Raw genomic sequence first — 14545 nt, forward strand, 5'->3', positions numbered from 1 at the left:
ATGTAGTACACTAATGTAGTGAAGCCTCAGTTTCTGACCCTGCTCCTGGGGATCCACTGTCCTGTTCAGCTTCAATCCGAATCAAACACACCAGAACCGGTTAATCAAGCTCTCTAAGATTACTGGAAAAATCCCTGGCCAGGTGTGCTGAAGATGCTGGAGATCAACTTTGCAGGACAGTGGGTTGCCAGGACCAGGCTGAGGTCTATGTCATAGAGTGATACGAATTAGAACTATTTTGATTTTGAAACATGAAGGCAGTCTATACAGAATAAAGATTTCTTAAAACTTGCCATGCATGTTAAACCTTCTCATACATGTCATACTCAGTGAATGCATTGTTCACTGAATGTTTTTCATTAATACACTTTTATCACAATAATAAAAAAAGGATTGAGTTTTGTTTGCATAAATAGAATGTCTATTAGAATAATTTAACTTAATTAACGTACTAGATTTAGTCAGTTAAGACAGTTCACTTGATTCAGTTAAATACCAGGCTTGCGGGAGGAAGATAACTTTTTTCTCTGTAAGTGATTAAAAATGATTATATTTGGAAATCTATTGTGTTATGCAATTGTACCAAAGCTAAAAAATGTTTAAGTTGTAGAATGTATCATTCTCCAAACTATAGATGAATTAAATAATTCCTTTTTACCTCAATACCTTAAGAAAAAAATAAAACACACTGGTACGGTCTCCCGTAGTCAGTTACATAAGCCCTAAATGTAGTTTTTTGAGTGCACCTTTAATGCCCCTGCTGAAAAAAAAAAACAACAACAACAAAAACTATCAGACTTTGTAATGGTTTTACTGGTTATAAATGGGACTAATAGGCCTATGGGTTCTAATGTAAACTGTAATGGGTCCCTGTTGGTCTTTGCTAATTGGTCACCTTCTGCTGGTGGCTCGTTAAAACATCTAAATCCTGTTTAATTCGAAATATGTCCCAAAACACACTACTGGAAACCATTTTTACTGGTTTTAATAGTTAGTAATGGTATTTGCCGGTGGAAGGTTTTTTTATTTTATTTTATTTTTTATTTTATTTATTTTTTAGCAGGGGTGTCTGTTCCGAATGCAACTGATTATTTCTGGAGGTTTATAGTGGTCTTCAGCATTGCTAAGCATCATGGGATGGTTTAAGGTTCTCATAGACAGTTTGATTTGAAGTGTGCAGTTGTTTGAGTCCTGTGCTGCATTGTGGGATATCAGGTCTGTGTTAAAGCAGGGCATCAGTTCTCTTCGGGAGGAACAAACGAGACACACAGTGGGTGTGGTGTCAGGACTCAGAGAGGCTTTTATTAACAGAAAATAAACCAAAACATGGAAATAAGTGTCCAAAAGGGAAGAGTGACCAAAATAAACCAGGATCTGGTGTCCTTGTTGTGCTGTGGGGTTCATGTAGGTGGGGCAGAGTTCAGGAAACAAGGGTCCAGGTAAGGGGCAGAGTCCGGAGGCCGACTGGAAGAGAGGGAAGTAATTTGAAGTTGTCCAGTTCACACAGAACCACGCGAGAAGAAGGGAAGAAGGGAAGAAGGGACGTCACTTATACAATATAAAAAAACTGGTAGGGAGAATGAAATCAATAGGTAGACACACAAGAGAACTTATAATTATTTCGAGGTTGAGATTGGGGCATACTGGGTTGAATAAAACATTGCATTTATTAAAAAACATTCATCAGGTATGTGTGAGTGTGGAATAGAAGAAGAATCAGCAATTAGCCAATGTGTCAAATATGAAAATCAAAGGATAAAATTAAGAGATGAATTAAAGAAATATGGAAATAAAATGATGTTCATAAAAACCTATTTAAAGTTGGAGATCATATATACAAAGCTTTGTTTACTTTTTTGAAAGAAACCGTTTTAATGAAAATAATTTAACTGCTTGGGGTTTATTGTATTAATTTATTCATTGGTTTCCTAAATGTTTTATATTTTGTTGAGGAAGGGGGGGAAAAGAGGGGGGGGGGGTTAATAATAAGTATACATTTCTGGTCCACACTCCAGCACAGTAGGGGGCGGATATGCATCTTAAACGTTAGTTGCCACTGTCATTATAAGTACAAGAAGAAGAAGAAGAAGAAGAAGAAGAAGAAGAAGAAGAAGAAGAACCACGCGAGATGTCAAAACGAGATGTTGTTGGCAATATGGCCGCTTGCATTGAGAGACAACAGTGAGTTTGTTTCCCGAAATAGTTTAAATTGAAGTGTATAAGACATTTTCATTAAGTGGTATTGATTTTCAATCTATTAAACTAAGGTATAAAGTAATCAATATATAAGCAAAAGATGTAAAGACGCTATCCTCCTGTTTCACAGACAAGGTTAATTAAACTGTGGCGTAATCCAGGCTTAATCTAAACCTGTTTTTATACAGTCTATGATCTAAACCCAGACTGTTACTTACATAATACAGCATATTTGTGATTTTGCTGTAAAAACGCGTTTTATAATGCATAACTAACGGGAGCTCCACACTCCACTAACAGTACAAGACTCAAAAGTGGATTTACATAAACCATATATACATCTTGAAGACTAATACTAAATAACATTTATCATCTGACAGGATAATGTTTGATTAGTATTGCAGATGAGCACATCTAACAGACATGAAACAGGTGTCTGAGTGATGTGTGTGTGTGTCAACACTGCTATAGATGAGTGTAAGTCATGTAAACAAACAAATCTACATAAGTCATCTATTTTATTTGTCCATTTGCAATATTGATAATTTAAAGAACATTTGTGTTTGATAAAACGCGAGTTACATCAGTTACTAACTCAACATGTAAATGCAGTATATATCACAGACAAATCACAGACACTTGACTCTTGTCTGGATGTTACAGGGACAGATGAGACACGTGTGTGTGTTTATCTGGTGAAGAGTGACTGATGAAGAAATGTTTATTTTAATTAATGTAATTTCAAACAACTATTACAGCTCATTCCTTATTCTTGTTTTCTGTGCATTTGCTGCAGATCTTTTGTTTTGGAGCAGGACCTGCAAGGAAAGGTGAAAAAAGGGAAAACCTGAAACAAAAGAATAATGTAATGACTTTTTGTATTGTGGGTGTGTGTGTATTTTTGTAGGATATGAAAATGTGTTGATACTGGTGTGTGCACTGAGCATGGAGAAGACCACAGCATCATCCTTGAAATGGTCCAGAGACACAGATGAGACGCTCCAGCTCTTACTGTCTCATCAGGACCAGATGCTGCTCTGGTGTCTTCATCCTCAGTGACCCCAGAGCCAGTGAGAGCATCAAGAGAAAGACCAAAAGACACTGAGGATTTGATTTTGGTAAAGTTTGTTCTGCTGGTTTTTGTTTATATAATGAAGGCTGACTTTCAGAAGCTTCAAAACCATCATCAAAAAATGTGATGGAGCTTTTATCCAAAGTGATTGACAGTGCTCTTATTACAGGGGCCTACAATCACCTGATCAACCTGGAGAAAAGAGCCTTGCTCAAGGACATACTGGTGGTTTTGAGCCAGTTCAGTGTTTTAGCACACTACAAAAGTTATAAATCAATGCGTGTACTTGTAAACTCTGTGTAAATGTTTTCCAGGTAGTGGTGCTCATGGAGAGCAGGCACACAGATGTTTGGAGCAGACACAGCAGCAGTCAGATTGTCCTGCATTTGTTCTCCTGCTCTTGTTCAGGGCTGTGTGGTTCAGAGAGCCGTCATCATGGTCTTTTGTCATGATCCTGACTTCTTTCTCTTTCTCCCTCTCTTTATCACACACTCACCCACTTTCCTATTATGCACACACTTTTCCCTTTGCTCTATTAATCTCCTTCAGCTGTTCCTAATTTACTCTAGTCTTCGTGATTATTCCTTTTACACCTGTTCCCCCTTCTCCCTAAATTAACTCTCCTATTTATTCCCCCCCCCCCATTCTTCAACAGATTATTCCAAGATCCTCACGAGCATCAGACGTCTTTCTCTACATTGGGAAGTCGTGGCCTAATGGTTAGAGGGTTGGACTCCCAATTGAAGGGTTGTGGGTTCTAGTCTCGGGCCGGACAGAATTGTGGGTGGGGGTAGTGCATGTACAGTTCTCTCTCCACCTTCAAGACCACGACTTAGGTGCCCTTGAGCAAGGCATCGAACCCCCAACTGCTCCCCGGGCGCCGCAGCATAAATGGCTGCCCACTGCTCCGGGTGTGTGCTCACAGTGTGTGTGTGTGTGTGTTCACGGCTCTGTGTGTGTGCATTTCGGATGGGTTAAATGCAGAGCACAAATTCTGAGTATGGGTCACCATACTTGGCTGAATGTCACTTCACTTCATTCCCTATGGTTGTTTAGTTGGGGATTGCTGCTTAGCTGGATTTTTCTGTATTTATCTCCTTGTTTTGCACGTTGCCCAGCTCGCCAGTCTCTCACGGCTGCCAGTGCCAGCACCCGTGTCCCATACGGTTTTTCAATAATATATAAATTCACAACTTAGCGAACTGTGAAGCTGATTGAGACGTAACCTCTGCATGACAGTGGACCTTAAGCAAGTATAGGTCTCTGCAGGAAAGTAATGGGGGTTACCAGATCAGGGTGTTTTTAGACCATGATACTTGATTCCCTGGCTTCATAGTGACGTTAGGTTTAGGGGTGGGGTTAGGTAAGGGGGATCATTTTGATTGCATGATTTAGAAACACCCACCAGTTTGAAACGCCCACTTTTGTCCTGCAGAGAACGAAGTCTCACCTTAAGGGCCAGAGCTGACAACCCCTGACATACTGATTAGTTAATAATCCCTCATGAAGAATGAGTACACTTTAATTTGTACATTTTGGACAACCATTGTTTTTGTATTATTATTATTATTTTTTTTACATCTACATTTTAGTTATTGTTTTCTTTCTCACTTTAGATGCTGGAGAAAAAACAGCGAGGCTGAAGTATTCAAAGTGCAAACATATGCCGTGGCTCATTAATCCAGAATTGGGACGGAGGAAGGAGCAGAAGATCAGAGATCTACTGGTTCCCCTGTGGGAACCCATTTACCTAATGTGTAGTTAAACCAAAGATTTTCCTCACTCACCTTCAAGCCAGACTTTTGTTCATCTTTGAATCACAAACTCAGAACTTCTTAATGAAATCTGAGAAATAATTTATTTATTTATAAAATAACACATTCACGAGAGCACCATGATGCGTCAGTGTTGCGTTGGTGTGAGAGCTGGCCATCCCCATTGAGGAAACATAATTTCTGAATACATTATTTTTAATGTTGTTGTTTTTTGTGTACACACGGCATCTTGAAATAAAAAAATGATAATCTTAATTTGTATTCTGCACAAAAGGGTCTTATGGGTTTGGAGCAGCATTAGGGTAAGTAATTAATGACATAATTTACATTTTTGGTTGTTGTAATGTGGTTATAATTGCTCATTGTTTCAATTTTTTTATATCTTAAAGATTTATTGTCCTGAAAAATTATGTTTATACAGAAAGACGGATTCATTTGATGTTACAGTAATGACCAATAAAAATCTAAATAAATGCTGCTCTTTTGCAAGGTATGTTAAAAAAATACTGATACATTTCATGGTTTCCACAAAATATTGGGCAGCACAATTGTTTCAAACATAGATAATAATCAATAAATATTACTTGAGCTGCAAATATTATTAGAATGATTTCTGAAGATCACGTTACACTGAAGACTGGAAGAATGATGCTGGAAATACAGTTTACAGGGATAAATTACATTTTACAATCCATCCACATAGAAAACAATTATTTCTGTAGTTATATTTCACAATATTACTTGGTCTGTTTAATCGAATGAGGCTTAAGATGTGATCAAGAAAGTAGCTTTTTTTATGGTTTACATGAAAGATGTATTTAATGTCAATAAATGTGTCGATATACTATTGTGAATTTTCTCATTTTTATTAATTATGAATATGAAAAATAATTGACAGTTGTAATAAGGCCTGAAAAGACGTATTTTCAACTTTAACTTTACAACCACATTTGGATGTCTTTTTATAGACGACTTCATTTTAACGTTGTTCAGAAGTCTGCCAATGACGTCTTCTCAACTAGTTTTTGCTGGGTGGGGTGCTCTCCTATGTCCTTTAGTTATGATTATTTAATTTATTCACGATTACATAATATTGTGTCTATACCAGTTTATATGAAAAGGTTAATGTAGCGTGGATTAAAATTAATTTACATTCAATTCATAAAAGTGAAATTACTTTATGAAGATTATTATAGATGTACAAAACATGTAAGTTTCATGAACTATGGTTGAACACAGATTTTTTTTTTTTTTCAAATAATCCAAAAGCCTATGGGAAGCTGCCTTTATGCCTACAAAGTGAGGTCATAGTTCGCCCACTCTATTCCTAAGGTTAATCCTGCCCTCCTCATTACTCTACGGACAAAGAAATGTAGAAATAAATACATGGGTTAATAAATACATAAATGTGAATAAATATATTTGGAAAAGAATATACAAGAAATTAAAATTATACATTTTTTTTTTTTTACTTTTCTTTGTATATTTATTAATTTATTTCTAACTATGCAGTCTTGGCATTCCATATCTTGGACCAAAAACAGTTAAGTGTTTGGTTTATGATACTTGTGCATCCCTGCATGATTCTTACAGTTAACATTTAAGGTTACTATTAAAGTTAACTATTTAGTTGCTGTACCTCAAATTCTAACGCAAAAGAGCATGAACAATGAAGATTTCCCTGATAAGACCTTTTATAAGACAAAATAAATTTGGAAGACAAACTTGTTTTTTTGTGCAAATACTGGAAAATGTTTTATAAAAGAAGTAACTTTTTTTTCAGGTTTTTGAATAATGTACAGGACACAAATAAGAAAACAGCCGTAAGTGATTGTTTGGATGCTCAGATGTATTTATGTTTCTATTGTTCCCTCTTTCACGATGGCCATGGCGAGGTTACGGGCCAGAGCGAGTCTCAGGAGCTCCGTCTTCGTGGACTCGATATCTTCATCCTGAAACACAGAGGAAAAACAACTTAACCTCGATCACAACTGAACATAATAAGCTTCTCTTGGATGTTCGAGATGGTTTGTACCTGGTCTGTCTGGTTTGAGTCTTTGCTGTCTAAGTTCAGCTCCTCCAGACAGGACATGAGCTCATACGTCTGATCCACTGAGAAGATCACCTTTACATGCAAACAGACAGAGCCTTTCAAACAAAACACCACTAATGGAATACTGATGCAATCGTACACACTAGCCAAAGTAACTTGATGACGGTAATGATCTTAAAAGCCTTTTCATCTAAATCAATCTGCTTAAAATGCTTCAGTTCTGTAGATAAATATTTATTGGTGGTGCGAATGAGGTAAAGTGTGACTGTAAAGCTTGAGTTGTCCGTCTTGACCTCTTTCTGCTCCAGCAGAGGCAGCGCATCGGTCAGCAGGGTCATCCACAGACTGCGTGGAGCGATCTTTGCCGTCATGAGGGACAGAAGGAGTCTGGCCGCCTCGGAGAAACGCTTCTCACCGTAAAGCCTGTGAAACTCACGGTACTTTCCTGTAAACACACACAGTCATGCATCTCATGGTCAAAAGGCATGGTTGAAATTGCATTAGAAATCATTTTTTACACATGTGACCTTTTAAAATGAAACAGTATATTAGAAAAGACAACCAGTTTGTATCATTTGGGAACTGACTGGATGGATTGAAACTGAACACTGCACCAAAAAAAAGTGTATATTAATATTTTTGTCTCGTTTCTAGTCAAAATATATATAAAAAATGTATATATTTAAATCAAGATGCATTTAATAGATTAGCACAAAGACGCAAGACACTTAAGTCTTGTATCCTGGAAGAACTTTCAAATAATTTGTCTATAAACAATACAAAAATACTAAGTAAGATAAGCCTTTTTTATGTTTTTTTTGCAGTGAACTCCAAACTGAATGTGCATTTACCAAAAACAATGACTGGCTAGCTTTAGTTAATTTTAATATTTGATAAGCAAGTTATTACATGAAACAGAAGCACGTTTTTTGTGGTTGAGGAATCGATCACAGTTGTGCAGGAAAGCTGAACGAAAGCAGTGTACAGCGGATCTGAGAATGAACGGCAGACTGAAATACGACAAACGCTGAATTACAGAGGATCTTGTGCTCAGGATAAATCTGATAAATGGCATCGCTCTCTCATATTGTACCTAAAAACGTCAGTCTGTCACTGAGCAGCATGGCGGGACCCAGATTATCCAATAAATCCAGATCTGTGAAAGAGCCTTTGTTACTGTAATCCTGAAGAAACCTGTGGAAAACAAACAAAAAGCATGAGTTAGGAGAAAGGCCGATATAATAACTTCTAGATGTTGGCACAGACAGCCAGATAGACAGACAGTGTGTAACCTCTCGGAGATGAGAGTAGCGAACGCAGCGTCTTTGGCTCTGATGCTCCAGGACAGAGCAGATCCCAGTCTGTTGTTCCTCAGAGCTCTTTTAGCCATGATCTTACAGATACTGCGCACTGAAACACACACAGATCCACTCTTACTGCATCGGTCTCGTAGTCCTCTGTTATCTCGCTGCTCAAGTCTGTTTAAGTCTGAAAGGTCACTCACCCTGTTCACTCATCTGTCGGTCCTCACAGATCCGCAGGACTTTAATGGCTTTGCGTTCGGTGTCGAGCGGGACTCTCTCGATCTGCAGCTCCAGATACACACGACCGAACTCAGGACAGTGATCGAAATAATCCACCGCCAGCTGCCACAGACTAACACACACACACACACACACACACACACACACACACGTATGATAAATACATTCTTCTGAACACTTCATTATTGAACCAGTTTGGGTAAATCAAGATTCACTCAGAGTCAAGAATATGTGAGTCGGATTTTAAAAGTAATTATAGTAAATGAAAAATATTAATAATTTATATATATATATATATATATATATATATATATATATATATATATATATTAGGGCCGGGACTCGATTAAAAAAATTAATCTAATTAATTAGAGGCTTTGTAATTAATTAATTGAAATTAATCGCATTTTAATCGCATATAAATATTTGACCTGAGAACAGTGAGAAGTAATTTTTTTTCACATGGATTTATAGTATACCATTGAATAATGACTGAATACATAAGCTTAAGCAACAAAATGTTGTTTATTTTTGTTCAACCAAGTCTAGCAGACCAGTGCAATTTTTGCCATGAAGTGTAGCAATAGCATATTTAGAAACAATTTAGAAATATTACATTTCAGAAATTCAGGAAGCTTATAGGTGCTGGAACCTTCTGTAAAGTGTCTTTTAAGTAAAACACAATACTGTCAATTACATTCAGAACATTGGAAACACTGACTATTAGAAAACATCTCTCTGTTGCTTCAGAGGCCATAACATACTAAGTCCAACTCTCAATAACCTTGGCCACAACAATAAAGAGATCAACATAAACTGTTGCACCAACAAAATAATACATAGTTCAACATAAAGTGTAAAGTCCACGCTAGCTAAAATATGTTTTGCGTTGAGGTGATACTAGAGACTCGATGTGCTGCAGTGATATGCGAACGCTAGTTGGTGCTCCAGTATAATCGGTCCGCCGAAACTCATCCAGTGAGAAACGTTCCGCGGTGCAAAAATACGTTATTAAAAATGCGGGAATTTTTTTTCTGTAATTAGTTAATCTTAGTTAACGCGTTATTTTTTGTGTAATTAATTAATCTCAATTAACGCGTTAAAGTCCCGGCCCTAATATATATATATATATATATATATACATATATATATACATACACACACACACACATATATATATAAATAATATACAAAATAACAATTTAAATTATTATATGTTATAAATTATATTTAATAATTAAGTTAAATTATACATCAATTTGCATTAATATAAATTAATTAATATATGTTAATTATATATTAAATATATCCACAATTATGAAATGCAAGAAATAATTGAATATTAACATATTACTGAATATATTAATTAATAATTGTATACAAACTGAATATTTTAAATATAAATTCTAATCATTATTTTATAAATATAAATATAATAATGCTTTACAATGATGGGGAAATTTGCTTTCATGAAAGTTACTATATAACTTGATACTAATATATATATATATATATATATATATATATATATATATATATATATATATATATATATATTGTTATCTTTTTTTTTTTGGTAAAATATAATCTCTTATTTTTCTTTAAGGGTAAAGTGTGATCTAGACTTGTTTTCATTAGAATTGAACACTTTAGTCTGCAGAGATAAAGAATGGTTTTCAATCACCTGTGATGCGTGAAGAGTCCCGAGGCATACTCCAAAACCAGAAACTCACGCAGATTAGACCCAAAACTACAAAAACACAAAACCAGAACAGAGTTATGAGCATCACACCAACCAAAACCTTCTCAAAGAGCCACGTGACTCTGGAGGTTTAGTTCATTTACATATATGAATGGAAAATGGTCCTAAAACACTAAAATGTGATTTTAAAATGTGACATTATAAGTGTCTGTCAGATCTGACGTGAGATACGCACTGGAGGTTGTGTGACTGCAGGAGTTTGCAGTGATCCAGCAGGTCTGTCAGATGAGCCACGAACCACCAGTTGTTGAGCGCGATGCTGCAGAAACATCACACATCTGTGTTAGTGTGGAGGATTCACAGGCGTCTGATGAATGTGTGTCTGCACTGAGAGAGTTAACACACCTGCAGTCTTTGATCACCTGATGCAGGTCGAACTCAAAGGCTGACAGCAGGATGATGTCCAGAGGCTCCGGAGACGCCCGTGGACCCAGAAACATGTTCATGCTCGACTGCAACACCAACACAAGCTCAGTATGACATATGGAGCTGGACAGCTGGGGTTTATAGCTTTATTCACAGTGGAATCTATCAAATCAAGTTCAGATATCATGACTAATTGTCAGCTGTGTGTATGATGTCAGGCAGCTTTACTTGTGATGCATGATGGGTTATTATCGTTTGCTAAAACTAAAACCATAATAATAATAGTAAATTAAAACACAATAAAAATACAATTTTAATCAGCTAGTTGTCCAAGCAAAATGTCTAAATTTAATTTAATTTGATATATATATTATATATCAAATAATTCAAAGTATTAAAAATGTAGCTGAAATATAAATTAAAACATTTTATTTCAGCTAGATGTCAAGGCGACATTTATAATTTTCTTTTACTTTTAACTTAATATAATAAATCAACCATAATAAACAAAGTAAGTAAACAATAAAAAGCAATAAAAAAAACTACAGACAAATAGAAGAAAACTATAGACAAATAATATAAATCATTAAAAATGACAAACATGCATCAAAACTACTAAAAATTTAAACCATTCAAATAAATTAATATTAAAATGAAATAAACTGAAAGAAATAATAAAAAAAATATATATTTTTTTTTAAATCTAAAAATTAAACATTAAAAAGAAAAAAAAGAAACTAATTAAAAATATTAAAGCAAACTATCTAAAATAAAATAAAACAGTAAATAGTAAAAAATATAATAAATAAATAAATAATATTTGACATCATTTAGTTTAACTGGATGTTCTAAAATTAAAAACAAAAAGAAAAATCTACAAAAATAACCAATTTAAATTATTTGTAAAACACCAGGGCAGTTTCTTAGTGACCCTGATATATAACTGGCTGTATGTACTTGTGCGTAGTAGTGCAGGTCGGGCGGTTTGATTGTCGGGTGAGTGAAGAGCAGCCGTGTGACCAGGAAGTGATACCAGGTGCTCAGCAGCTCTTTCTGCTCCAGTAACGTGTCCTCATCACCCACCAGGATCTGACAGAGACAGACAGAGACACACAGAGTCACACAGAGTCAGGATCACGCGCTCTCCGCAGACTCACAGCTCATCTGAGGTCGCCGCTCTTCACCTTGCAGATGGTCTCCAGCTGACGGCTGCTAGCGAAGGTGTTGTCTTGTAGACAGCGGTCACACTCCTCGTGCCAGTGTCTCCATTTGACATCAAACTCAGTCAGCGTTTGAGTTCCTGCGGGCTGCACACACAAACACACACGCAGAATTCAAATATTTGAGCAACATGTACAGTGACGATGTTTTAGTAGTGTAATATTGTTTTTTAATGCATTTTTTGGCATTGCAGTATTGAGAATTTAGAGTTAAGATGTGCTTAATTGTAAATATACAATGAAATCTAACAATATGCATATGTTTACTTCTGATTTTGGGGTCAAATACAACACATTCTTAACAAGTTTAGGAAAAGCATGTGAGATGCACGTACGTTAAAGATGGGCATGCTCTGTAACAGGCCGTCCATGCGTTTGAACACAGAGCTGCTCTCGGCCCGAAGAGATGCCTGTTTGGACAGCACCTGACGGGCTTCATCCGTACGGCCCTGCAGGACCAAACTGATCACCTGCACACAAACACACACACCCGTGTAAGGACACAGATGATGATGATGTTCAGATGTTCTGGAGGTCAGAGGTCACACGTTTCATACCACATCCCAGTAGGACTGATGCAGGGCAGGGCTTTCGCTCTGTAACACCTCTCTTGCTCTTGTGTCCACATCCGACTTGTGCAGACGCACCCAATCCAGCAGGAGGAGCAGCAGAGATCCGGCTGCAACATCACAACAACATCAAGAAATCAGGAAAACATGGATAAAGTGTGTCCTGCTGGAATCTAGGTGTCTGACGGTTTTAGACGTCTCTACCTGGCGCTGCGTCGATGAACAGAACCTCACACAAGTTCCATATGAGCTCGATCGCCAAGAGAATAGAGACCTGATCTCCATACTGTGACGCTAACGAACCCTCTCGAGTTGAAACTGAAAAGAGAAGGCAAACGTGATCAGCCGATCAAAAGCATCCTCTTCCTCGCGTGTGATGTGAGCGTTTACCTGCGTTCTGCTGCAGCTCCTCCATACACGCTCGGATCACAGACCTGTAGTTCTTACTGACGCTCACAAACCTGCAGGAGACAACGACGGATCGGATCACTTCAACAGAAGCGTGTCTGCTTGCATGTGCTTCCACACGATCAGGACTCACTGTGACTTCTTGTTCTTGCTGGGCACATCCTCTTTGAGTTTCTGCAGCCCCACGAAGATGAGATGGGACTCGTTGAAGAGTTTGCGCAGGATGGGAGAGCAGATGTCTTCATCTCTCCTCACTATGTGAACGAGCGGAGAGCTGGCAGACCTCGGACCTGAGCGGGAACACAAACACTGGTGAGGGTTCAGACAGCTTTCAGCTCCTCGTCCCAGAGTCAAGAGTCTCTCCAGTGTGGATGGGAATACCTTGTAGTCTGTAGTTTGTCTCATAAACCAACAGATCTCCAGGACCCCATTCAAAACCCAAGTGCTTCTGATGAAATCCAACGCCGGGAATCAGCTGCAAGATACTCATCATTAATTCTGATATATCTATCTATCTATATATATCTATATACACGCAATTATATTTTGAGGATAAATATATAACACATTGGTTATGCATTTTAGTAATACAAACACACCATTTTATTAATACAATATTTGTATATTACTGTATTACTTTGGAGTATAATGGCATATAAATATAATAATTGAATGCAACCGTGATGCAAATCACAGTATCTTGATATTACCTTCAGATACCATGGTAACACCTCATAACTACTTTATAAATGCCCCTCATATAAATACTTGTACCGTACATCGATATATTGTTCATATGCACAGATGAGAGAGTTACCGTGGTACTGGGCTCTACATCCAGCTCCTCCATAACACCGGGACAGTAGATCCACCCGAATAATAGCGAAGGTGTAATGTTACCCTGCTGAATGATCTAAGCTACACTCAACTCAGATCAGACCGCCATGAGTCTGAGGACCCCTGCCTGCGCGGTTAGTACGACTCACTGAACGCCTGAGCAAAATACGAACAGACACGGTTAACTTGTGTATAAATAAGAGGGGTGTTTTATTTTTATTTTTTGGTTTTCACATATTATTATTATTATTATTACGAAGTGTTAATTGTTGCAAAATTACTAGCAGTGTTTAATGACAAACGTGGCACTCATATTACTCATATTTCCATTAAAAATACAAATTAAGACTTCTAGGCAATGCTGACACAACCTGAGGTAGTATTTAAAAATTCGTGTGCGAAGACCTCAATAATCTGTTCTATTTTAAAATTAGGATCAGTGTTTGTTAAGGGGAAAAAAAAAAAAAAAAATCTGCTCAAGTATGTAATTAACAATATCAATAACACTGTTACCTTACTTGTAATTGGACATTTGATTTTTTTTTTTAATATGCCGTGTTTTTATCACTTAATATAAATAAAATAAAGCCTAAACTGATTTTAATACACATGCAGTGTTTTTGACAACACTAAGCTGTTTTATATACTATCTAATGTGTTTTTATAAAGCCTAGCGTCATCTCAGTGGGGTAAAATGTTTCTCATAAGAGGTTCAGTATGATCTTCGTGTCAGTTATTTCACT

General features: G+C 36.8%; 1 protein-coding gene and 1 long non-coding RNA gene across 3 annotated transcripts; one reads left to right on the plus strand and one right to left on the minus strand.

The window, feature by feature from the left end:
* Nucleotides 1-2117: 2117 nt before the first annotated feature.
* LOC127952633 (uncharacterized) lies at nucleotides 2118-5888 on the plus strand. Of its 2 annotated transcripts, none has more exons than XR_008153000.1 (2): nucleotides 2118-2181; nucleotides 2993-5888. It is a non-coding gene; the product is annotated as an uncharacterized LOC127952633 (long non-coding RNA). The 2 variants fall into 2 exon arrangements; XR_008152999.1 differs by having other exon boundaries at nucleotides 2120-2673.
* A 983-nt stretch (nucleotides 5889-6871) lies between these two features.
* LOC127952527 (nuclear pore complex protein Nup85) lies at nucleotides 6872-13950 on the minus strand. The gene is made up of 18 exons (XM_052551052.1): nucleotides 13783-13950; nucleotides 13347-13440; nucleotides 13099-13255; nucleotides 12948-13018; nucleotides 12762-12875; nucleotides 12546-12667; nucleotides 12324-12458; nucleotides 11953-12075; nucleotides 11726-11857; nucleotides 10748-10854; nucleotides 10578-10661; nucleotides 10325-10390; nucleotides 8601-8752; nucleotides 8389-8506; nucleotides 8190-8290; nucleotides 7390-7541; nucleotides 7079-7168; nucleotides 6872-6995 (listed from the first exon to the last, which is right to left on the minus strand). Exons 1-18 carry the CDS (start codon nucleotides 13813-13815, stop codon nucleotides 6897-6899), a joined length of 1950 nt encoding a protein of 649 aa, XP_052407012.1. The 5' UTR covers nucleotides 13816-13950; the 3' UTR covers nucleotides 6872-6896.
* Nucleotides 13951-14545: the final 595 nt, after the last annotated feature.

Source organism: Carassius gibelio, chromosome B3, assembly GCF_023724105.1.
Source record: "Carassius gibelio isolate Cgi1373 ecotype wild population from Czech Republic chromosome B3, carGib1.2-hapl.c, whole genome shotgun sequence".
In the NCBI taxonomy this organism is placed as follows: Eukaryota; Metazoa; Chordata; class Actinopteri; order Cypriniformes; family Cyprinidae; genus Carassius; species Carassius gibelio.

Excerpts from the sequence above, each read along its gene's own strand:
- LOC127952527 (XM_052551052.1), bottom strand. The coding sequence starts at position 13,815 with ATGGAGGAGCTGGATGTAGAGCCCAGTACCACG. Across the intron at positions 13,441-13,782 it reads ATGTAGAGCCCAGTACCACG|CTGATTCCCGGCGTTGGATT; the intron begins GTAACTCTCTCA and ends AGTATCTTGCAG. Across the intron at positions 12,876-12,947 it reads GGAGCTGCAGCAGAACGCAG|TTTCAACTCGAGAGGGTTCG; the intron begins GTAAACGCTCAC and ends TTCTCTTTTCAG.